The following is a 26,893-nucleotide window of genomic DNA, read 5'->3' on the forward strand; positions in this document are numbered from 1 at the left end:
TTTGGCGCTTTTATTTTTATTCGTGATATTGCTCCTGCTGTTCTACCTGTCATTGCCTTGGCTCCATCGGTACAAATATCAATGCAATCATTCCAATCGAGTTGGTTTTCTTCAAAAAATATGTTAATCGTGTTAAAAATTTCTTCTCCGGTTGTGTTAGTAGGCAGCGATGAACACATAAGCAAGTCTTCTTCGAGTGAATGTTTATATGGATATCGCACAATTACTAGCAAGATGGCATCCATTTGCAAGACGAATTTCTTATTTTGAAGCCGTGAAACCAGTTCTTGTTTTATGTTTGCTGCGATATCCCCAGTTCGGCGCGTAACTGTATCGTTTGAAACCGGCACTGTAGAAAGATGCTTTACAGATTTTTCGTCGAGCATACATTTTGTTATGTCTACCACACATGGTTTTATTAGATTTTCAGCGATAGTGTGCGCTTCTCCTGCTTGAACAATGCGGTAACTAACCAAATACGATACCTCCGTGGCTTCTTAATAATTGTTCTTTTTTAGGTAGAAAAAATTCTTTACTTTTGTTTTTGAAGTCGGGATGTACAGTTTCTAAATGTCGGCGCATCTTAGCAGGTACCATCGAACTAATAGGAAGGAGTTTGCTGCACAACATACAAAGAGGTGAGTCGTTGGAATCAACAAATCCGAGATTAATGCATGATTCGTCATACTTTCGTTTTTTCACCTTTAGTGTGTCATTAGATGTTTTACTACCTGAACTTAAAACCATAAAACTAGAACTTGACGCCGTCATATCACCTATCAGAGATCTCTATTGAGTCGAAGGGTTTTTTATAATCTATCATTGTTACGCTTGTGTTATGTTGTGCTTATTTGCCCTTTCCATTAATGCTTCCATTACCTGTAGGAGGTCTATGGGACCATAACTAAAACCCGCTTGCTCTCTTGGTTGATACGTATTTAATTTATTGTTCAGTCTCTCATTTTTAAATGATCTTCAAAAGATTTTCCAGTCTATCATTTATGATAATTTTTTTATATACAAATAAATAATATACTAAAATTATTGTATATTTGCAAATAATATACAAATATACAATTATTTTTTTTCCTACACATTCAAAAGAAATTTGGTTAGTCAAATGCCTGGAACCAGAAAAAACATCTTTTCCGGCCTGTAATTTGTAACATTGGGATTTTTCAATGCAACTGAAAAGATTTTATTTCTCAACTGCCTGAAATGAGGTTTTTCAACATGAAATTCAATTGCCAATAAAATAAAGGAAATGAGCGATTTTCAGATCAAAATTTGGGATATATTATATTCTGTAACAGCTCGGAACAATGAGGTTTTTTTTGCCTTGGATTTAGTTAAAATTTTTAATTTTTCGGAGGTTTTTCAGTGCATAAAGGTATTTGATTACTGCCTTAAATAAGTAAAATTACATTTTTCCAGCTTTGAACTTATAAAATTAGGGTTTTTTCAAGCAGCTGATGATATTTGGTTACTTAACTGCATTGAGTAAGTAAAACTATGAGTTTTCAAGATTTTTTGTTTTTAAGATTTTGCATTTCTCGTATGTTTGTTTTATCCTGGAAGATGCATCCCAAATCTGGTGACTGTTTTTATGTATTAAAGAAATTGAAAATAGTTAGGACATTTTTTAAGATCTAGTTTATTTAAACTTAAGGTTCTTCTGGTATGTTATACAGACTGTAACTGTCAAGGTTCTCCTTAATATTACAAAGCCTGTGAACAATATATTTAACCCAGTATGTATAGTCCAATTCATAATAGACGGAGAGCTGGCTACGTAGGTTGGACTGGTCACTCGGTTAACTTGAAATTTTGTTATATACAGGCTCAGTTGTTACTGACAAAGTAAGGGCAGACCGTCAGAACTCGCCCTGGACGGAATAAGTGAAGGTAGGGGGGTTGAACATGTATTTTTTTATGACATTTTTTTGATTAGGTACAAAGCTGACAATAGGAGACGATATTAAAAAATAGGAAAAAAATTGTTAGAAGTCTACGCGGAAGATAAAGGGTCGTCAGAAGTCGGTAATGTTGCAATAATTTTCGTAATAATTTTGTCACTAGGTACACTTCTAACATTTTGCATACTTATTTTATAATTCAAATTGACATTACCTGCAAGTCGTCAAAAGTTCAGGTGGAAGAATAACGGAGATATTATTAATAATATGAGCGTCCGCGCTCCGCTCTCATCTTCATATTATCTCGTATTTTAATTTTTTTGTCATCAGGTTCACTTCTGACAATTTGAAAACATAATTTACAATGTTTGAACATACTATTGCTCAACTGTCAGAAGTAAATTCGGAAGACATGGCTAATTATTAATAAATTAATAATTCAAAAAATGAAAAAAAATTATTAATTTTATTTCATTAGAGATTTTAAATATTTATTGAATATTCATATTATTATATGATATTTGAATATACCGTTTTTTATAATAACATAACAATTGTTTTATTTATATGACTATTACAACATATATATCTAACACTAACCGCATACTTATACTAATGAATCGCGAATATTAATACTAATTAATCTATATTCTTGCAAAAAACTAATATTGATCGAAAATAAAATTAGTCTGATCTATATTCCTCCATATCGCCATCAAATTCAAAGTTATCATCGCTGATATATGTTGTTTTGTGATCGTCAGCTGAAAGTACAAATCAGTAATTTTATTGAATTTATAAATTAAAGACAAAAGTAAATTCAAAATTACCTTCCGACTGTTCACTGTCAGTGAGAATATCTTTGACTGATGGTGGCAATTATGGTCCTTCAAACCAATTGAACTCCATATAATTGAATCCATCCAAAGTCCATCCGCAATTTTCGGCTTCCAATTCATATAGATCAAACAAAGTCGCGTTTGTCCATTTGTTGGAAATAAAATGTGCCCTCTCCATATGTTGACGTGACGTAATTCAACGTAGCAAGGTGGGAAGCAAGAAGCATGGAAATTTTTCAATTATTTTTTTTTGAAAGGGCTCATTTATATTTTTTATCGTATAGTTTCGGTGAAATAATTCATATCGGAGTTGATTAACTTTCTCGCATGATTTAATACCGTACATGTTACAGACAAATGATTCAATGACGGAAAAAGTGTTCTCTTTATTGGCGCCTGTATTTCCTCAATTGGCGAATGCATTTTGATAGGCTATTGATTCAAAGAGCGTTTTATAAGGACGTTGTTTACCTTTTCTGTAGAATGCGGGATTATAATCGCATCCTGTCAAAGCGTGAAATCCCGGTAGTGCTCTGCATAAGTCTGATCCAGGGGATTCATGTAGCGCATTAATATCAATAACGTGACGCTTATCGGAAACACCACATTCGATCCATACTTTTTAATACTTTTCCATACTTTTACTAGATTTAATTTTATGAAAGTTACCTAATAAAATTACGAGAATATCTGTGTCGGAACATTTAATGACTATATTTGAATTTAAATCAAGTTTAAACGCATGATAGATAATTTTAGTGTCAGCTTCTTCTGTGGTGAGCAATAAAATTCGGTATTTCTGGTACAAATGACATTACCATCTGTGTTTACTTGATATGTATAACATTCTATATAATTGAGCACAACAGTTTTATTTTTTATAAAGGGAGCAACTTCTTAGCTTTCCCAGCGTACAATTAAAAATTCGACCAAACTTTACGTTACTTTACGTTTGTTGTTGGAGCTTGCAAAGTTGAAAATTTTGTTTTGTTTAATTGGTGCTTTAAATCTACAATCATCTTGTGAACATTCAGATATAAATGAATTTTGTAAAGTACGTCCATTTTCTTCTACATTTAATATAAAATCAGCTATGAAGTCCGATGCGCGACGACCTGTTTTGATATTAAATAAAAAATTTCCTTTCGTTTCGGAACAATTGAATGGATTGACATTCTGCTTAACTGCTGCGATGAATGAATTCATTCATTCATTTCTAAAGCGGCTGTTGTGTCTTAAATTCTTTTAATGCCTTTTTCATTATAAACGTGAGAAATAATCGTCCATCTTATACTATGACTTTTTGACCATCGCTGTCGAGCAGATATCAAATTTGTAAAATGTGTAATGACTGTCAATCTTCTCGCTCCATCAGCATTGACAGTTTGCTCTAATGTCAAATCTATAGGGAGTCGTGAGAAATTATGATCTGTCCTTTTTATTCCGAACATTCCTTTTTTGAACTCTTCAGCGAGTTGTGGATGAGTTTCTTCAACAGTTAATAATTTATCTAGATATGCTAACAACCATCGTGAATAACTATTCTGATTTAATTGAATTGTACGGTAAATCATGCGAGAAAGTTAATCAACTCCGATATGAATTATTTCACCAAAACTATACGATAAAAAATATAAATGAGCCCTTTCAAAAAAAACAATTGAAAAATTTCGATGCTTCTTGCTTCCCACCTTGCTATGTTGAATTACGTCACGTCAACATATGGAGAGGGCACATTTTATCTCCAACAAATGGACAAACGCGACTTTGTTTGATCCATATGAATTGGAAGCCGAAAATTGCGGATGGACTTTGGATGGATCCAATTATGAGTTCAATTAGCTTGAAGGACCACAATTGGCACCATCAGTCAAAGATATTCTCACTGACAGTGAACAGTCGGAAGGTAATTTTGAATTTACTTTTGTCAATTTATAAATTCAACTAAATTACTGATTTGTACTTTCAGCTGACGATCGCGAAACCACATATATCAGCGATGATAACTTTGAATTTGATGACGATATGGAGGAATATGGATCAGACTAATTTTATTTTCGATCAATATTAGTGTTTGCAAGAATATAGATTAATTAGTATTAATATTCGCGATTCATTAGTATAAGTATGCGGTTAGTGTTAGATATATATGCTGTAATAGTCGCATAAATAAAACAATTGTTATGTTATTATAAAAAACGGTATATTCAAATATCATATAATAATATGAATATTCAATAAATATTTAAAATCTCTAATGAAATAAAATTATTAATTTTTTTCATTTTTTGAATTATTAATTTATTAATAATTAGCAATGTCTTCCGAATTTACTTCTGACAGTTGAGCAATAGTATATTCAAACATTGTAAATTATGTTGTCAGAAGTGAACCTGATGCCAAAAAAATTAAAATACGAGATATTATGAAGGTGGGAGTGGAGCGCCGACACTCATATTATTAATAATATCTCCGTTATTCTTCCACCTGGACTTCTGACGATTTGCAGGTAATTTCAATTTGAATTTTATAATAAGTATGCAAAATGTCAGAATTGTACCTAGTGGCAAAATTATTGCAACATTACCGACTTCTGACGAGCCTTTATCTTCCGCGTAGACTTCTGACAATTTTTTTCCTATTTTCTAATATCGGCTCCTATACTAGTGCAAATTGTCAGCTTTGTACCTAATCAAAAAATTTTCATAAAAAAATTACACGTTCAACCCCCTACCCTTGCCGGCCCCTTGCTATGTCAGTAACAACCGAGCCTGTATATAACAAAATTTCACGTTTACCGAGTGACCCGTCGACCTACGTAGTCAGCTCTTAGACTATAAAATCCATCAATACTTGAGGATAGTTGAAAAAATATTAATAATTACATACATAGTATTAATTAATATCAGTTTTTAGTAAGTACCTACCTAATTAATAAGGTTTTGTGGTTTAATTTACTATATTTTGTAAAATGGGTTACCGTTAATAAATAAATAAATGAAAAACTAGAAAATGAGATACAGTACAAAGTTTTTCAACTATCTGGAATAAAAAAAAAGGTTTTACCGACCTGGAATATCATATAAAATTAATTTCTTCATTGCCTGAAATAAGTAAAATGAGTCATTTACAGTCTGAAATTTATTAAATTGGGTATTTGGTTCTTTAACTGTCTGATAAATCAGGTTTTTAGCCTAGAATTTGTGAAATTTGTTTTTTTTCGCACATTTACAGATATTTAGTTACTCATTTGCGTGGAATATTAAAAATGTAGGTTTTCTATCCTGGTATTAAAGAAACTACGTTTCTTCCAGGTAATTGATAATATTTAAAGACTGAACTGCCTTGAATAAATAAAATGAGTATTTACAGATTAGAATTTGTATTTGTGAAATTTGATTTTTTTGGTGGTTAAAAATATTTGGTTAATATGCGTTTTTCCAGTCTGGAATTTCTAAATCATTTACTGTTTCTCAGACATTTACGGATATGTAGCTACGCAACTACCTTGAATAAATAAAATGTTTTTCTTTTGCCTAAAATTTATAAAATCAGCTTTTTTCTAGGCACTTAAAGATATTTGGTTTTTCAACTTCCTGAAATAAATAAAATAAAATTTCTTCCGCCTGGAATTTTTAAAATTCGATATTTTATTGTTCTTGAAAAAAAAACTTTTTTTTCTTGATCTGGAATATATCAAATTAGATTTTCACAGGCTTTTAAAGGTATTTAACCACCTAACAGCCTGGAATAAGTGAAATATTTTGTTCCTCAACTGCCTGCTATGGGATGATAAGTGAAATGAAGGATTTCTTGCCTGCAATTTGTAAAATAAGGGTGTTTTGAAGCAGGTGACGATATTGTCTTACTCAATTTTCTGGAATTTGACTACAATTGAGGTTCTTGGAGATATATTTGGTTCTCAATTATACAGTGCTTTCATTTCGATCCACCCTTAATAACTTTCTTAAAAAAAAAAAAAAAAAAAAACACGTCAAATTAGATATACAGGGGGACGTTTAATTATGCATTTACTGAAGTTCTGTCAATCACCTCCTCACCTCCAGCTAACCTCACTTTAATCTATTCAACGGTACCAAAAAAAATGTTTCTTTAACGGCCTAAAATAAGTAAAGTGAGATTGGTTTGGAACTAATATTAAGTATTTTGTTGTTCTATAATAAAAAAAATCCGATTTTGGGGATCTAGAATATTTAAATAAGATTTTTTTAAGGCTACCTGGGGTATATAATGTGAAATTAGGGATTTCTAGCCTGTAATTTGTATAATTAGGGTTTTCCAGACAGCTGATATTTTATTTCTCAATTGCCTGAGATAAGTGAAATGAAGAATTTATTGTCTTCAATTTGTACAGTTAAGGTTTTTTGAAATACGTAATGATATTCTCTTTCTCAGTTATCTGAATTGGGCTAAAATTGAGACTGGCTCTTAAATATATTTAATTTCAATTATCTGGAATAGGATAGAGATTTCCAGCCTTCAAGTTCAATGGTAAAATTAAGGTTTCTTCAAATTACTGAATATACATATTTAATATCTTAACTATCTGGAAGAAGTAAAATGACGTTTTCCAGATTGGAATTTGTGTCGAAAAATAAAAAAAATGGCGGCCTGAAAACATTAGCTATACGGTTCCTATATTGTCTGAAAACAGAAAATACTAATCCTCAAATTTTCCTTTTTTTAGGGAAATTTTCCTTTATATGGCCCTCCAAACTTATATTTCCAGACCCTTATTAAAAAAGTTTTTAACTGATAGCGAGAAATCCGATAGTTTGATAGGATGCTATGCGGAGTTCAGCGATACTTCATGTATGCTTTTCATTATATTCGGATTTACGGTCTTTCGTCCCTTTTAACGAAGGTGTACATGAATAAAGTTTATTTCATTAATATTTCGATTTGTTAATTGAGTTTCTTCGCAAAAAAACCCTTAAAAAAGATTCACTCCTTTTTAATAATAATTTAATCAACCTACTCTCTTCGATTACGTCCATCAAACCTGACAGATAATAAACTCATCCCTATTGAGTATATTAATAATATCATCTCCCCCTTTGAACGCTTTCTTGTACCTGAATAACGAAGTCAAACAATAAATGTATTGTTCCCTAAATACTGAATAGCAACGTGGAATATGATTGGGAGTGACATAGCCATTATCTCGATGCTTCCTAAAGTTATTTTTTTCTAGATAAATGAACACCAGGAACAATCTCGTCGAAAGGGCAATGCAATTTTAGTCTAGACATCGATTTTCTAGTCAAGGTAATAAAAGATTTATTCCGGGAGTTTTCTTAAGAGGTATAGGAGCACATTTGTCTTTCTAGGAAAAGGAAAATATTTATTTATCGCGGGAGACCCCCTATGTACGTTCATAGGAATAAAAAGAATTTATTTGCGGCTGTTATTTATAGGTGTAAGAGTTTTCAGTATGTGTTTTCCTGTTTATTCTTTCAGAGACGAGGAGAGTTCTTTAATCATTTTAAAAGCCCTTTGGAGGACTGTGGAGTTTACCTCGAATTTAAACATTAATTTTTATCTAAGCAGAAGAAACGAGGAGAGAGAGGATGATTTTTTTACTAAAAATTTCTTAAACTCACCTATTGATATCAGCATCTGTGGACTCTAAAATCGTTTTTGCTTTCTCCAGATGTCCGCATTCCACGGCCGAAAATAATGCTGCAACAAAATATTGAAAAATTAATATTTTTAATCTTCTTAATTAGTTTCATATTTTATATAATAAATTGCTAACTTTATATCAATAATAATAGGAATTAGGTCGTGCATTTTAATTTATTTTACAAGTTCAATAGGATTACGTTACTGCCTTGAGCTCACATGTATCAGTAAAATTAATTTAATTAAACGCCTTAATGAAAGAACAAATCTGAATATTTGATTTAATGTAGCTATTAAATGCATTTAAACTAAACCCTTACTTCTCGCATCATATGGCAACAATGCTAACATGATCTGTGCCGATTGGATACAAGATTCAATGAGCATATTGAAGCGCGATATTGCCAAATGATTAGCGGATATTGCCTTGTGTTCCCAAAAAATTAAAAAGTTAAATAATGCCTATAAGAATTTAGTTCTACGAAGCTAACTGAACTTAAAACGTTTCGTAACACCGTAGTACAGCACGCCCTCTATTGAGAATATATCAAATTAGAAGAACGAATAAAATCTGATAATCAAATACACTAAATTCATCTTTTTAACATCTTCTCACGTAGGAAAAAATCCTTTAATGTGGCAACAGTGGAATATGTTAATAATAATAATTCGAGCACTGTTGCATGTACGCTTAAGAGTTCCAAATATATCTAATTGTACGGTATCTTTGAAGAAATTTGGAAAATAGGAAATTTGATGCAATTTTTAACGTCCTATATTTTAGATTCGCCATCTAGCAAACAACACATTCTGGCTGGTGGTATACAATGTAGCTTTACACAATTACTGCTTTTTTGAAGGAGAGCAAATAGATATATATTCGAAAAAATACGAAATTTCAAAAAATCGATTTTGTTTTTTTCCGAGTTTATTTTTTATCTGATTTTAAAATAATTTGCACTTTCGTATTGCGACTTTCTTCGTGCTACATGATGTTTACATTTTGAATACAACGTTTTGTCCTTTACCAACCATGATTAACTCTCTTTTTCCTTATGGATGCCATATTGGAATGTAACATTTTTAAAATCTCTGCAAAAATTCCTTTTTTAACGTTTACAAGTATAGTTCAGTTCAGAGATCTATTAGAATCTTTGATGTGCCGTGAGTAGTCCGTGTGCCGGTGTTGCTTGTATTGTCACATGACATGCATGTTTAAATCGCAAAATTTTATGTGAAAAGAGTCATAAAGTAATCTTCTAAGCGATATTTAATCATTCCATTGAATAATGAAATGTTTTAAGCATTTTTTTCAGAATTTATATATTTGATTCGTTAAATTTGACTACATGCGCCTACGTACTATTTTGTTAGACGTCTGACCTCAGTCACAGCCACTCAAGCGTGAAAAGTTGCACAGGTCCGGCCTTAAAATATATTTGTATTTAAAACTTTATTATTCGGGATTTTTGGATTTAGTTTTATTAAGTTAGAAATTGAAGATAGTTGATAGCAAGATAATATTTAATATAACTATAAGATTTAAGTACGTAAAATGAGTTTAACCAAAAATTTTAATTTAATAAGTTTAGTTTTTAGCGCCATCAGTGGAGTGTTTATAACAAGTGATGAGAGAATATTGACATTTATTTTTACTTGGTGGTGATTATTAATGGGGATTTTGGCTGCCATATTCAATGTCCTTTATTATTTTTTTTTTAAATTAATACATATTATGATATATTATTATAATAATATACTCATGAAAACCCCTATCTCTATATTTAGTACCAACTTCTTTTGATAAAAAGTAATTATGTAGTCAGAAAAGTGGAAGTATATTATTTAAAACTTTTACATTAAAAATCATCTAGCTGTCTATATCTTATGCGTGTAAAAGACACAAGTTTTACTTATAAAAAAAAACACACACTTTATATTCTAAATGTAATATTTATTAATTTGTTTGCCTCATATTTAGTTATTGTGCATATTAGGAGGGATTAGATAAAAATCAATAAAAATAAATGCTTATACTAAAAACTAAAAATCTTATACAAAACACTACATTTTAAGTATACTGGATCCTAAAACTACAGTGAGGATACTAAATACTTTTATAAATTTAACCACCCTTTTTGAATCTGGTCCAAAGAGTTAATACAATTTTCTTAATTCTGTTTTTTTGTCTTTGTTCTTTAGCAGTTTCTTCCATTAAGGAAGGAAACAGTTTCTCTGTTGTCGCTATGGATTCCAACTTTATCTCGCACATCAGCATATGGATACTAAAGCATTACATTATATATACTTTATTGTGTCGCTGAAGGACAAACAGGGGCAGTAAGCTGTAAAAAACAAAATTTTAAACTTGTTTAATTAATTAAAATATGGTTTTCTTGCTATGGCAAAAACGACTTTTTCCCAGAGAATGGAAATCATACATCAATCATAAATGTATTATACCATGTTTCGGCTACATAATATGTGGATCTTTCTTCCTCCCAAAATGCTTTAATTTTCTTCAAATATTCTATACACCACCGGATAATTCCATTACAGCAGCTCTTTTGTTAACCATCTTAAGCTTAAATCCAAGTTTTATCAGGTATCTTAGCAAGGTTGAGACTGTGAAATGTTTGTCGCTTGCCGATAAGGTGTCCTTAACCATCTCTATGGTCAGAACCTCATTGTTTTTGTATTTAGAATACACACCTTTCCTTAGCAATTTGGTAATATCCGTGTCAAGTCCCTTTGATTGTCCTGCATCTTTCCTTTTTATTCTGTCTTTAATCCCTTTTTTTACAGGCAAAGATAGGGAACCCCTGGTAAAAACGTTGTTTTTTGCAAAGCAGTACAATCAGTTGTGAACTGGGGATCATTCCTTAGATTGTTATTGACAATTAGATAAATTTGTTTGGCGTCTGTACTTAAACAATTACGTTTTAAAACTGCTTGATTTTCCCCTGCAGCTTCTACTTCCCTTGCTTCTTTTTGTTTTCTCAACACTAGGAAATGAACTATCAGAACTATGTAAGTCTAAATCACTGTCCAGATCACTATTATTGTTTCCATCACAAATGTTATTGCCTTTCTTGTGCACCCACGGTCTCCATAAGCCCACACAAACACTTTTCTCTTCATTTGCCAAATTTTCCTGCCTATTTTCCCAGGGTCGAAACATTTTAAGCTATTTAGGTATAATACCAAAACAAATCCACAAACACAAATAAAAAAAACACACTTCCTCACAGTAAAAACTGCAAAAAATTTAAACGAATACAGGCCAAATTCTAAATTCTCCACATTCATAAACGTGTAAAAAGCAAAACCGGCAAAACTCCTCAAATAATAATACCCTGACATGACCCTCCTCCCAACTTTTAAAGGCGACAGACCCATCCTTAAAGATCTCTTTAAAAACACGACGAGTAAGTAATACAATAACAGCCCAAAAATTTATTTAGGTACGGCCCCGTAATCTTCAAAATCAGTGGGATAGAGAGAGATACAAAATCACTTGCACAGCCTGAAGTATTAATCGCCAAAACGCAGGTGTTTTATCTTTGTTTAATAGACTGGCTAAAAAGAGGTGACAAGTCTGTGAATGCTGGAAGTGTTTCAAATATTTTGTAAGATGCTTGGATTTTAGTTCGCGGTCAATTTTTTTATATTATTTTCTTGTGATAATATTTTCTTTCGAAAAATGGACATTTTCGAAAGAAAAATAAAAAATACTATAAAACATGGGGTTTTACATATATTTAAAATGATTTCATAGATAAACAATATAAAATTTTGCCATTTAAACATGTATATCATGCGACAATAAATACGACATAGGCGCACGGACTAGTTACTGCGGCATCTGGGAGACATCAAAGATTCTAATAGATCTCTGAACTGGACTTTTTTTTCTCTTTTTCTAAAAACTCGATTTTTTGGAACATACTAAATTTGCCGCAGTATGAAAAAACTGAAGAAAACCTAATGAGGTATACATTAGCGATTTTTTTACTTATTGCGCTACATAAAAAAAATATTTTGTAGATAAATATAAACCCAGAGAAATCAACACGGCAAAAAATATTATCTCATAAAAGTGTTTGGGTACAACTTAAAAAAAGTGGATTTAAGCAATTTAAAATTCATTTAACTGAAAAACTGCATCCTGGTGGTGCTAAACGACGTGTGTTTTTTTGTATTTAACTGGCTAGCGCAAAAAATTACTAATTACCCCAATTTCTTAAGAATGTGATATGGAACGACAAACGAACATTTAGCAACTGTGGCATTTTTAATAGAAATAATAAACGCATTTGGAGCCAAAATAACCCCCGATCTGGGCACAAGTGCAATTTAGCTTAAATGTTTGAGTAAGTATTTATGAAAATTCGAAAAGAGTGTAACTGTGTGCACAAAGGAACAACAATTAAAGCACTTAATATAATTTAGCAAAAAATTATCTTAAAATATTAAGATAATTTTTTGTTGTTGTTAAATCAATTTTTTATTTATTTATTTGCCAACACGTGTGAAACCCGATATGAAATAAATTTGTTAATAAAGTTTTTCTGTTTTTTTTTTTAAGTAAATAAGTCTTATTGAAATATTTACAGGTGTTTCGAAAATAATAAAGATGTAACCCTGAAGTAATCTGTGTGCACTACTACGGTATTGCATTTCATATTTCTGTTTATCTTGTATTTATAATGGGTAACATTTATCAATAACAGTTTAAATATTGTCTTGTATGTTTATGCATGACCTATTGCGACAAATTTAGTTTTTTCCAAAAATTCAGGTTTTTAAAAATAAAAAATATTACTTATGATACATTATTAAAAAGGGAATTTTGCAAAGATTTTAAAAATGCAAAAACAAAATTTGGCGTTTATAAGAAAAAACAAAGTTGATGATAATTGGCAAAAAGAAAACGTCGTATTAAAAATTTAAAAGCACCATCATGTATCACGAAAAGTGTCAATGCAAAAATGCAAGTTATTTAAAAATCAGATAAGAAATAAGCTTTAAAAAAATAAAATCAGTTTTTCAAAATGTCATATTTTTTCGAATATCTTCGGAGCATTTCGGAATTTTTAATTTTTTTAAACGGTATATCAAAAATTCTCAACTTTGCCCTCATTAAATATTTGTATCTCCTATAGATGCCGAGATCCCCATGTTGAGGGTCGAATTTGAAACACTCTGTAAATTTGATGAAAATAGGGTCTGAAATTACCACCACAAATTGCCACGTCTTTACTACGACTCACTAATAAATAGTAAATATTCCAGATTTTAATTAAAGTACGATTTTCTAGTCTACTTGAAGAGATCAATCAGTTTAGCAACATTGATAATCTTTTGTTTGCCACCCTCTTTTCAATTATTAGGCACTACGGGCTGATATAAGTGAGCTGTTCAGAAAATGTGCAAATACATATGTCACACTTTTAGTGCTTTTTTTTAAGAAGAGCATAAGGTTATGGATTATGTTACACAATAATTCAATAACAAAAATTTACCCAAGCAAGTAGAGAGAGCAAGTAGTAACAATGTCACAACTTTACTGGGACTGACCAATCAACCAGTTTGGCAACATTGCTAATAGTTTGGTTGTCTGTCCCACCATAATATCAAAAAATGCTGACTGAATAGGTGCTCTATTAGAAGAGCATAAGGTCTACGTTACAACATTGTCAAATAAAAAAAAAGTCTCTTTGACAAAAATTATCTCTTATTTTTAAAATGTCCTTAAAAGAAGTGTATTACATGGGAGCTAGTAATACTGCCACTACAAGCCACATTATAGCCAGCGACAATATTCCAGATTTTAATTAATGTATGATTTTCTAATCTAATTGAAGAGGTCAATCAGTTTGGCAACATTGGCAATATGTTTCTGCCCCCATTCCACTCAGCTATTAAGAAATGCCTGCTAATAAATGCGCGCTCTTGCCAAATCGTGCAAATAAATCACACTTTTACTGCTTTTTTTTAAAAGAAGAATGGGTTACGGATTAGATAAGATAATTATTTAAGAAAAAAAAGTTTTTTGACAAGAATTATCGCTTTTTTCTCTGAAACATTAAAATATTTGTTTAAGTTATATAATTCCTCCAAACTCGCCCCACTGTCACGTTTTTTTCACGGCCGAATCAATGGTAAATATTTTAGATTTTAGTATGAGCTTAAAAAAGCTAATCAATAAATTTGGTAGTCTTGTTAGATTGGCGCGCTGTTGTCAAATTCTGCAAATATTCCACCCTTTTTCTGCATTTTAGGTTACGGATAACGTCAAAAGCTCAAAAATCCAATAATGCCCTTGACCGAATAATACCGTGACTGGCTATTCAATTTTATAGTACTCGTACGGTGGTGACAGATTCGATTTCCAGATTTTATTATACTTCATAATCTCAAGTTTTATTCCGACTGTCATTTACTATAAGAAAAATCGAGTCTTGTAGCTGAAGGGGCATGCAACCCTCCTTCAAGGTGACTTTTAGTTTTTGAATACGGGGACTATTTGGTTATGACTGATCTTTATATATTTTAGTGTTATTGAGTAAAATAACATAAATAGATAAGTCTTGCAATTTTTATCTGTGGAGAAGTCGGTCTTGCATGCAGTCTAATATGTCAACTGAACTCGTTCTAGTGACTCATTTGATTGTAAATACTTTATTGCATAGATAAATATATATATGTAAATAGCCGAAAATACAGGTCTTGTATTTAAATCTGTCGTCAAAGTGAATCTTGCAGGCATTCAAAGTGCTAGGCGCGAGCTCGTACACCTTACATATATTAAATGAATTAATTGTTGGCAAGACATTTTTTAATTAATAGATTCTAGTGTGTAAATTCACCACCAGCAATAATAAAATCAATCGCTTTTTAGACAATATTAATCCATTTTATGCCGAAGGAGACAAAAATTTTCTTTTTAATATTTTCACGAGCAAACAAAAGAATTTGCAAATTTTTTGCTAAACGTTGAACATCTTGGTGACGAGCAAGGTCAGCAATTTATTATTCGAAGTTCTTAAGACCCAAACTACTTTGAAGTTCCTATAAAAAAAATAAAATATTTACTTTTACTGATAAAAAAATAGAATAAAGGGTAACAACGTAAAAGTTATGGAGCTTCGGAAGCAACGTGATTAATTAGATCAATTACTAAGAAAAACACTCAACATTGATGAAGTATTGATATATACATTGACTAGCTGCCCAATTTGCAGGACATAAAAATCTGCTCTTATGAAGCTTCTGGAAATCCAAATACTTCCCGAACAACCAGATATACCAAATGTCATGATTTTCGATGGATTTTTCGATCTAAATAATAAACCTAAAAAATTTTTTATTTAAATAAAAGGTTCAACAAGACCTCCTTCTTTAAGTAATCAAAAGATTAGCGTATCGTAAAGGCTGTTTATTTCTTCCAAAAGAGTTTCAGGCAATATAGAATTGGCAAATTCAACAATTTTGTTTCTCAACTCTTGTAAATTCGTTGGCTTACTGTCACGATATTTATAAATAGTCTCGTTAAGATAACCCTACAAATAAAAGTCATTTGGTGACAAATCGGGGGATTTTGGAGGCCATTTAATATTGCCAATCCCACTAATGAGCAGGACAGACATCTTATTGAAAATAGACTGAACTCAGGTCTATATCAGGGAGGAGTTGAACCGCAGGAAGAACTGTGTGAAATGGCTCAATAATATAGTCGCCTAAAATAGCAGCTCAAACATTCAACTTTTGAGGGTACTGAGTACGGAACTGAAAACTTCTGTGCTCGTTTTATTGAGACCAGTAACAAACAATGAAAGGATTGTATTTACCATGCAATGGAAAAGAGGACACATCTAAAAACAAAATATTTTCTAAGAAATTTTCATTTTCATTTGCCTTTTCCACGATGGTTTACAAAATGCCTTTTTCGCCACTGGTGGTCTTTAGGAAATACCTCCTGAGTTTTAGAATATTTAAAATATTTTTTCCAAATACTCGTCACAGTTTTATGGTGCATACCCAGTTCCTCTCAAACACTTCTGCTCGATCGTGTTGAATCCAAAACCAAAGCACTACAAACGATTTCTTCCCACCGTTCCATTTCCTGAACCCTTCAATAAATGGTTCTTGAGCTTTGACCCGACAATTTCTACATTCTTGGAGGCAAAAGATGACTCAAAATTTGACATGACATTTGAAATAATTTTAGCACAAGAATCGTCTTTTTTGGAATTGCCTCCATAAAACCATTTAATCAAATGAACTGTTTCGAAAGTGGTATAAACAGCCATAGAATGCAGCATGATAAATATTGATATAATGCATCATGATACATATTAAATAAAAAAATAACGCTTTAAGACTCAATAGTGAAAGTAGGCACGGATAAGTGGTATTGCCATTTATAATGCCTATGTGTAGTCTTCTAATCGCCAACCTGTATAGCTTATAGGTGCGCATAGCACTTTGAATTGTTGCGAGACTGGCTTTGCCGATAGATGTACATGCAAAATCTACATTACTGACTATTTAAAGGTATAAACTATACATATGCAAAAAGATATTTACAATCGAAAGAGTTACCCGAGAACGATTTCAGTAAGCATGGCAGACTGCTTGCAAAAACAACAGATATGCATGCAAGACTTGCATTTGTTAAAATTTGAATGTTGAAGAGCATTTACAATCAAATAAAATTGTCCCAAAAAATCTGTTGCCAGCTGCTGTACTATAAATATTCTATATCTTAACTAAATTATGATATTCTAAAAAGCTTGACTGAATGACTAAATTTGGCAACCTTCCTAAAATGGGTGTACTGTTGTCAAATTGTACAGATCCATACTTCTTTTTCTGCTTTTTTTTTAAGATCATTTGGTACCAATTGTGTTATTAAAATACACATTTTATTGTCAAGTGCATTTTCTCATGAAAGCATCCATAGCTAAGAAACATGGTCATATATTCTCTAAAAGAAATTTTAAGGCATTCTCTCAGTTTTGCTCTAAAATAAATTGAGAAACACTGTGTTATAACAATCAATCTTTAATATCTTTTTTTCTTAAACTTAAACCTAATACTAAACAAACTTGAATTGCTAAGAGATGAAAAGCGTCTTCTAAATCTATCACAAAACAATAAAACATATCAAGATTAAATGTTACAAATGTAGACTGGAGTCTAATGATCCCAAACAGAAGGAAAAATGAAACATTGTTCACAACAAGAAATCTAAAATGCATGATCTAAGGTAAATGCCAATATACTAAATTAATTTTACTGCTCACTTGCCTGTCAGCTCGTTCAGAAGTCAGCTGATCCGCTATCATTTGTTAATGGTGTGTCTGGTGAGTCATTTGAATTAATTCTTATCACAGCTGAAGAAATCATGGAAATCTTAAGAGTAGTACAATGCCAAATGCTTAAGTGCAAGCACTTGCACTTAAGCATTTGGAACCTTCTGAATAGATATTAGTAATATCTGCCATTCGATTGGTACAAAATGCGCTTTAAGTTGATTGTGTAGGGTTTGATGAAAGCAAAAATTGGCGAGTCAATTCGAGCCTCTAGTATAGAAAGTAAGTTTGATGCTTCTTGCCAGAGGCGATCTCCTTAAAATTCATTTTTTTAGGATCATTAAATACAACGTGACTTTCAAAGGCCCGCTTGATGTGATTTTCATACCTCCGGTTATTTTAAGGCAAACCATTCTTTGAACATAGTCTAGTTTTCGACGAATTGTGACCTGATCCACTTTATGGGTTCAGACAATAGCGCCGGACGTTAGCATAGGTCTTATGGGAGCTGTGTAGATCCACAAAACCACCCTGGGAGAAAAGCTCCACTACTTTACTTCCGATAGCAAGCTATATTAAAGCAAGCGATATTAATTTTTATTTTTAAGCAAGAAGAGGATACTCCATCTAAGTTCAGACCTATATCTCTACATCCAGTATCAAAAATTATGGAAAAGCTGGTTAAAAATAGGATAAATGTACTCTTAGGAAAAAATCTCTCTTACATAAAGCTCATTTTGGTTTTAAGTATGCTAAGAATGCATGTGATACTGTTTTTCATCTGCTTCATCAGAGCCTCAATAATAGGGATGCAGCCGCAGTCTTTTGCGATATGGCAAAGGCCTTCGACTTTGTCTCACATAAAATATTGCTGCAAATAATAGAAATGTATGGCATTAGAGGCGGGATTTTGAAATGGGTTAAAGCCATTTTTGTCTGACCGATGTCAGATGTTTTTCAAGGGGTTCGTTCTGCTGATGTTAAATCAGAGAAGTTAAAAGTGTCACAGCAAGTATGCCGCAGGACTCTGTTCTTGGTCCGTTGCTATTTTTAATCTATGTAAATGACTTACTATCTGCAGTCAAGCATGAACAACGCCAATTGCCATTCAAACCATTTTTTGTATGTATTTTATGCATTTCATTGGGTTCACAAATCGTTGAAGTGCCCTAAGACATTTATGTCTTCTCAAATATTATGAATCTTGCAAACCTCACTTTATTATCCAGCAAAATTTGACTCTTTAATCTTTATTTATACTAGAGACTGTTTGCTTGATACATAAGAAATATTCTTTAGTTATTCAGTCGGAATCTTTTATAATATAAAGTTACCAATCCCCAGAGTAAACAAATATTTAACCACTTTCCACGGACTCTTCGTAAGACTGTTTCTTATAAGTTATTTAAGATAGAGGTAAGAAAGATGTTAGTGGTGAGTGTATATAGTAGAGGAATATTTCTTAGACCATTTTAAAGTTCATTTTTCTTTTTTGCCTATACATGTAATTATTGATATTTAAGGTTAAGGCATCAATTAATGTAAGCTGGGTATTATACTAATCTATTTTATATGTTATATTTTTATGTCTATGAGTCAATTATTTACTTCATAGTTAACGTGTTTAAATTTAATCTATTAATGGGTAGTATTATTTTTTATGACAGCTTTTCTAACAACACCTCTATATTTAAACAATGAAGTTTTATTTGTCTTTGCCTTTATGTTTCCTGAATATATATCTTAATATTTCTTCAAATGAAGAAAAAAATAATATTTGAATTTAGCTTTTTGCCTTAAAAGTCGCCATTATTTTGCTTGGCCAATCAATTGTAAATATTCCAGATTTTAACTAAAATGATTTTGTAAAGAGCTTTGCTGAATCAATAAATTTGGCAATCTTGCTGGTATAAGTGCGCTGTTATCAAATTGTGCAAACATTTCATACTTTTACAGTTCTTTTTTAAATAAAAAAAATATTCTAAATTTAACATGCCATAATGGACCTTTAGCACTTATTATTTCTAGTATATAATTTAATAACGCATGTATTCGAACCTTGAGAAAAGAAAAACTGAAAACCAATAGATTTTACCGATATATCCCGGGCACGTCCAGCACAGAAACAGATAAAAAAGGACCGCCGATGTAATTTTCTTAACTTTGTATCGTTCCATTATAGCCTTTTCTGTGGCACAACGAACCGAAGAGGAGAAATATAAAAAAAAGTATAACGGAATTATCGGGAAATCGTTACTCGTTATATAGCAACCGAATAAAACATTTCCAGATGCCCCCACCCTAATAGTTTTGTAGCTATTATCCAGACCCCTATAAGAAACTTTTTCATTTACTTACCAGAAAACTTATACTTTGAAATTAAGCGAAAAAAGTTTCTAATGAAGGAACTAGGATGGGCGGGCATGGAAAACTTTCTCAATATATTTCGTCGCTAGGTGTACGTAAGTCTGGCATAAGTTTCTATTGTTGAACGATTGTAAAGCATGAGAAACGCCTTCAGTTGGTTAATTTGCCGTTTTTTATGTTAGTATTTTATGAAAACTCGTATGATGAATTTTCAGCTTTAATTGCAAAATCAAATATAAATTAAATAAAATGTTTAATTATCGGAAATCCTCTTACATGTACTCGTCACGCATCCGCGTACACAAACAAACATAAAAATTATTATGGAAAAGCGAGCGAACACGTTTTAAACTGGGATTTAATGTGTTGTAACGATAATTGTAATAAAACTGACGATAGTACTGTTAAGTTTCAATAATATGTGCTCTTTGGATTAAAAAATCCTCAATATTCTAATGTCAATTAGTAGTTATCTGATTGACATCACAATATTAATAAAGTGACTTTGTTTCTGTGTTAAAATTTAAAAAAAATTGATGCAGATAAAGGATCGGAAAAGATACTGGTTGTATATTTTGCCTAATAAATAAAGTTTTCAAATTAATAAATAATGTCTGAATAACGCCCCAATAAAATAGTTTTATTTAATGTTATTCAGGCAATAATAAAGCAATGACTCATAGTAGGGATGAAGAAAAGTAAAAAAATCATCTGATACCTAAGGATCTTTATTTATCCTAATGTCTAATGATTCTACCAAATTATTTATGACAAATCGGCAGTTGCAGATGACTTGATGATATTAACGATGGTCATAAACTTGCATTATCATCCACAATACATATATCTATTTCTGGCTCAAAGACGATACTTAATTGAAACTTTTTTTGAGACAAAAGTACCAAAAGTGTAAGATTGCTGGTATTTTTAAGAAACGTGCATGAATTAGGATTTTATGGGTTCTTCAGGTAGTAATATTGAAGAAACAGCATTCTTACTATAATAATTCATCTCAGACTTAAGGACTATAAGAATTGTAATGAAATCATTGCATACAAATGCCCTTTGTATGCAAACTATAAATAGGTAAACTACGTAAGCAAATGTTGTTTTCAAGGTTCTTTACGTGATAAAAAATAAATTATATTTGATAGAGATTCATTAAATTAAACTACGTTCCTGTAAGTATTAAATATTTCATAAATTTTTTTAAAGAAATTGGCAAAATTAACAACAACTAAAAAAAGCAAAAAAATCATACAAAGGGCATTTGTATGCAATGAGGCAAATTACATAAGCAAATTTTGTTTTCAAGGTTCTTTACGTGATAAAAAAGAAATTATGTTCGATAGAGATTCATTTAATTAAACTACGTTCCTGTAAGTATTAAATATTTCATTAATTTTTTTAAAAGAAATTGGTAAAATTAACAACAACTAAAAAAAGCAAAAAAATTCTTGATAATACAGTTAAATCAGTGAAATTAGTTGCACGGCATATTCTGTAATATCAGGAAGATCTTTGATAGCCTATACCCTGATATTCTCCTTAAAAATTTATTACTCTTAAGAATTTGCGTTATGCTCCTAATTATTATATTTTGAAAATTAAATTTTTGAAGCTACCAAGAACGCCATTGCAACACTACATTGACTCTTGTAAGTCAGTAGGAGTTATCTTCCAAAAATACCCGAAGTTGTTACTTTTGGGGGATTATAACTTATTAGAAGTTACTTGGTATAATGTTAATCTTGGAAAATGCATGAACTGTCCAAATAACTGGCGAGTATGTTTCATTTCACATCTTGTTTCAAAAAGTGTGCCCGGCAAATGAAAGCGGTAAATATTATTTATCATGTGTAAATTAGGTTGATTTATTAGGAAGTTAAGTGTTGACCCTGTTATTCTGAAACTCTATGAAGTAATAAACGTTCTTCCTATAAATCCTAAAATGCTATTTAAAAATTCAAAATTTTGAAATGCTTCTGTTCTTGTTTGGAGGATTGATTGGGAAGGAAAAATATAACTTTTGTAGTTACGTTTCATTTCAATTTGCGCAACAACGTTTTTTAACTACAACGCGTCAGATAAACGAAACAGATGTATGCAGCGTTAATGTATCAAAAGAAGATAAAATGATAAATGTCAGTGGTTCTAAAACAATTACTTTCATAACAAACATGCCTGTCTCGTTTCGATTGACGGATGACATTATTTGTCACAAGATAATTTAAATTTCAAATTATGAAAAAGAAAAAGCCTTTTTGTGGATTTCTAAATCCTCAAGCCAAAAAAATGCTACTTAATGTTATTAATTACTTCGAGAACGAAAAAGAAAATAAAGGGTTGCCTAAGAATGTACAAGAAGAAGTAGCTAAAGCGCTTGGAATTAGTTTAAGAATCGTGCAAAAGGTTGTATATGAAAACAAGAATAATCTTATTCCCAAGAAGGAAAAAAAGTGTAAAAGGAAGAAGCCGAAGACTGAAGATTTAAGTGAATGTGTAAAAATGGAAGTAAGGGATAGGATTTATGAACTATATAGGCTAAAAACAAATGTAACGGTGCCATTTCTGAGGGATGTTTTAAAGCAACGCGGCACTTTGGAAATTGGACTTTCTGCTTTATCAAAATTAATTAAAAGCATAGGTTTTCGCTATAAAAAAGACTGCAATAGAAGATATTTGTGTGAACTACCAAATATTGTGAGCCAACGAATAGGATTTTTAAGACAATATAATACACAAGAAAAATGAAAAATCAAAGTTAAGGAAAGTGGTATTCTTAGATGAAACTTGGATATTTTCAAACGGGAATGGAATAAAATCTTGGCAAGATGAATCTGTGAAAAGCGTGAAAAGAAAAAAAGGATGTGGTCAGGGAAAAAGATTTATTATTTTACATGCCGTGTCTTCAACGGGATTCGTTCCAGGTGCAAGTTTAATTTTTTCTTCTAAGTCTAAAAGTATGGATTATCATGACAATATGAAATGCGAAATGTTTGAAAAATGGTTAAAGGAACAGTTAATACTGAACTTGCAAGAACCTTCCTTAATAGTATTAGACAATGCGTCGTATCATTCAAGAATTTTGAATAAACAACCAAATGGAAGTTGGAGAAAAAGCGAAATTTATGAATGGTTAGTAAAAGAAAATCAGAATCCCTTGCCATATATGCTAAAATCCGAACTTCTTTCAATTGCAAAATCGCTGAAAAGACCAAAAATATATGCTGTTGACGAAATGGTACGTGAATATGGCCATGAGGTTTCAAGATTGCCACCATACCATTGTCAGTTTAATGCCATTGAGCTTATATGGGCAGGGTCAAAAATCTTATTATGAGAAGCATGTGGGTGCTGGGCTTAGATCTTAGATCTGACCAGGTTGAAGCTGTTTGGAATGAGGCATTGAATCACATCACAAAGGAGTATTGGCGGAAATCAGTGGATCACACAGAAAACATTATTAGAACCTGGTGGAAGAGAGAAAAAGTACTCGATATCCAAATTGAACCATTGATCATTGCTTCATTTGAAGAAGATTCGGAAAATGACCAAGAGTTTTCCGACTCTATTAGTGATAATGACAGTTATAATTAGTTTCTTTTTTTAGTCAAATTTGTTACTTCATTTTTACACATTCACTTAAATCTTCAGTCTTCGGCTTCTTCCTTTTACACTTTGTTTCCTGCTTGGAAATAAGATTGTTCTTGTTTTCATATACAACCTTTTGCACCATTCTTAAACTAATTCTAAGCGATTTAGCTACTTCCTCTTGTACATTCTAAGCAATCCCTTATTTTCTTTTTCGTTATTAAAATAATTAGTTTTCTTTTTGCATTTCGTTTATTATTTAGGTATGATTAAAAAGTACAACATTTTTTTTTAGACAAAGCTATATAAATAAATTGGTGAATGCGCTGGGAGATAGATATGCCCGGCGCATTCTCCATTTTTTTAATAGTTAGTTTCAATCTTTTTTTGCCTTGTAATGGGTAAATAAATAAATATTCATAAGAAAACGACATTTTAAAGAATTGTCGTAGCTCCCCTCGTATTTATCTTTTTTAAAAAAGCTAAGTAAATAAATTGGTGAAGGCCCTGGGAGATAGAAATGCCCGCCGCATTCACCAGTTTTTTTTAAAGTTATTTTTAATCTTTGTTTTTGCCCTGTAATGTGTAAAAAAAATTGTCTTAAGAAAACGACATTTTAAAGAACTGTCGTAGCTTGCCTCGTATTTATCTTTTTAAACAAATTTAAATAGATGAATTGGTGAATGCGCTGGAAGATAGAAATGCCCGCCACATTCACCAGTTTTTTTTTTAGTTATTTTTTACCTTTGTTTGACTTTTAACCAATATAAAAGAAAAGATAACACAACTTTTTTAATTTTCTGTGCATCAACGTATAGATTGGGTCGAACGATAAATAATAAATCATAAAATAAAAATGTCATTTTAAAAGTGAGATTGTAACATGAACTTGCCTTTAAACAAAGAAAGTAGTTTTCTGGTCTCTGACTACACTGCATCACACACAATACAAATTAATTGTTTGTCATTATACCAAAATGTATAGTTTCCCAATAATTATTACAAAAAAACACAATCACACATAAGCAAAGAAGAAGACAAGATCAAATAATCGTTAAAAATTAGACGCTGTGCCCTGAAATCGACAAATTAGTATGTTATGCACATACATAGGGTCATGCTAAATCGTATACTAATTTCTCAAAAATTTAGGTAACAACCATTTTTAAATGAAATATGTACAATTTTAATGAAAGGCTAGGGAGGCATTTTTGCTCTCATAAAAAAATATAAAATGCTTAGATTTAGATATTATTGCGTAAAGAAAAATTGTTATTAAGAATTCCGTCTATTTCGGAAAATTTTTCAAAAAAGAAAAGTAAATATTATGTCTGGCAACTTAGCAGAATATCGGGGATTCTAGGCATATATACCGATGAGGCGTATACCCAATGGGCTTTATACTTATGGGCTTTTTCACGTCATGAAAGGACATAACCAACGTATATTTTACATGGCGAGTCTCAGATCCGTAGTATTCCGCAGACATTTTTACGGCGTTAAATACATCACGTCAATTAATAACTATGATCTAAGGTGTATACGGCTTTAATATGTCACATGACGGCGTTCAATGTATTGTTAAACTCTCGAAATAACATTTTGGCAGCCACTGATTTTTCAATTTGATTCATATTACGTGGTGACCTTTGAACCCGCACGATAAGAGCGAAGGCGACTATATTTATTAATTTCTTAGCTCGAGGAGTGAGTGTAAAAGAGAAATACTATAGTGTTATTCAAATTATTTATTCTAGTTTGATATAAGAAAACGAAACTAAACTAAGAAAACTATTAATATAGAAATAATTCTTAGAATTTTTGGAGATTTACTAATGCCAAGAGAAAATGTAGTTCGGTAACAAATCATATGCATCGTGATTATTTATCTGCAGATGACGCCTATATTATTATTGATCTGTTCGACCAACATGTTGCTGCTGTTTATGATACCACAAATTGTACTTTACTTGGAACTCCCAAACTCTGTAAACCTACCATTTCGCTTTAAGAGGTTTATATTTAATTGGATCCAGATAATTTGTCTAACAATTTTTTCAATCTTGCTCCTTTACTATTACCTACCACACCTTTCCATATCCTGCTCAATTTGTCCTTGATCTGTTGCATCTTTCCGGACTTATATCATCACTATTTTTAATTAAGGTCATAATGTTGTTAAAAACTATCGTGTTCAAACAATCAACTTCCGAAGCTCTTTGATAAGCTCATATACAATAAATTGAATTGGCAGTGTGGAAGGTTATTAGGATTTTTTAAGTTATTGAAAGGTAGATCCTCGGTTACTAATGTATTGTTGTATGAAATGGATTGCTGAAGGCTTTGGAGAGAAAAGCCTAATGAATTCTACATACACTGATCTGAATGAGTGAATCTACATACACTGATTTATTAGTAGGGGAGTTTGGGATACACCCAGCAGGCTTTGTTCCCTGATTGTTAGAGACTCGATAATAATGATTACTGGTTATTATTTCTATGCCTTGATATTCCGCCCTCAAATGACTACACCGTTATGCTTTATGATGCATATCTTGTGCATCAATTTTAAAAATCACAGTGTGAACTATTATTAGTTAAGATTTTTTAATAAAAACTTTTTGATTTAATTTCAGTCAACGGCAAAAGGCAGCCTATGGCAGGAGACTGAACCAACCAACTAAATAACAACGGACCCAAGTTTAAAACTTGAGGTACATCCAAGGGATCATTAAAGAATCAAACTGCGATCCATTAAGTACGAATAAAATTAATTAATTACCCTGCATAAAAAACTATAGTGCATTAATTATTCAATAAATTATAGTGTTCACTTCTATCAAAAGTTTTTTGAAAATCGGTATATATAACATCTGAGAAAACCATGCTAATAATTGCCGAACAAAAACAGATTCAATATAACTTATACCAATATTTTGAACAATTGCAGAAAACTGAGATTGGCTATTGGTGATATTTTGGCCATGTTCCATATATCTGGAATTTGATCTGTAGATAGGATTAAATTAAATGTGACTCAATAAAATGGCCAGGACACAAAAACAATCCTTAGGTAAAAAGCAGTATTCTATCGACCCCAGATTGTTGAGTCTTCTATCAGTTGAAAATTTAAACCTGGATATGCCTAAAAGGAGCAAGTTATCAGAAGTCAAGGATCGATCCTGGTAGACGTTACAAAAGACGCAATGCC

The 26,893-nt window shown here is 31.5% G+C and overlaps 1 protein-coding gene across 9 annotated transcripts in view; it reads right to left on the reverse strand.

Annotated features, from left to right (window-relative positions):
• Positions 1–26,893, reverse strand: part of LOC126738206 (ankyrin repeat and fibronectin type-III domain-containing protein 1) — a 495,291-nt gene that overhangs the window by 32,619 nt on the left and 435,779 nt on the right. For all 9 annotated transcript variants that reach the window (XM_050443423.1, XM_050443433.1, XM_050443477.1 and 6 more), the window contains one exon: positions 8,380–8,458. In XM_050443423.1, coding sequence (XP_050299380.1) covers positions 8,380–8,458 — 79 coding nt within the window. The remainder of the gene's footprint in view (positions 1–8,379; positions 8,459–26,893) is intronic.

Source organism: Anthonomus grandis, chromosome 1, assembly GCF_022605725.1.
Source record: "Anthonomus grandis grandis chromosome 1, icAntGran1.3, whole genome shotgun sequence".
Lineage (NCBI taxonomy): Eukaryota > Metazoa > Arthropoda > Insecta > Coleoptera > Curculionidae > Anthonomus > Anthonomus grandis.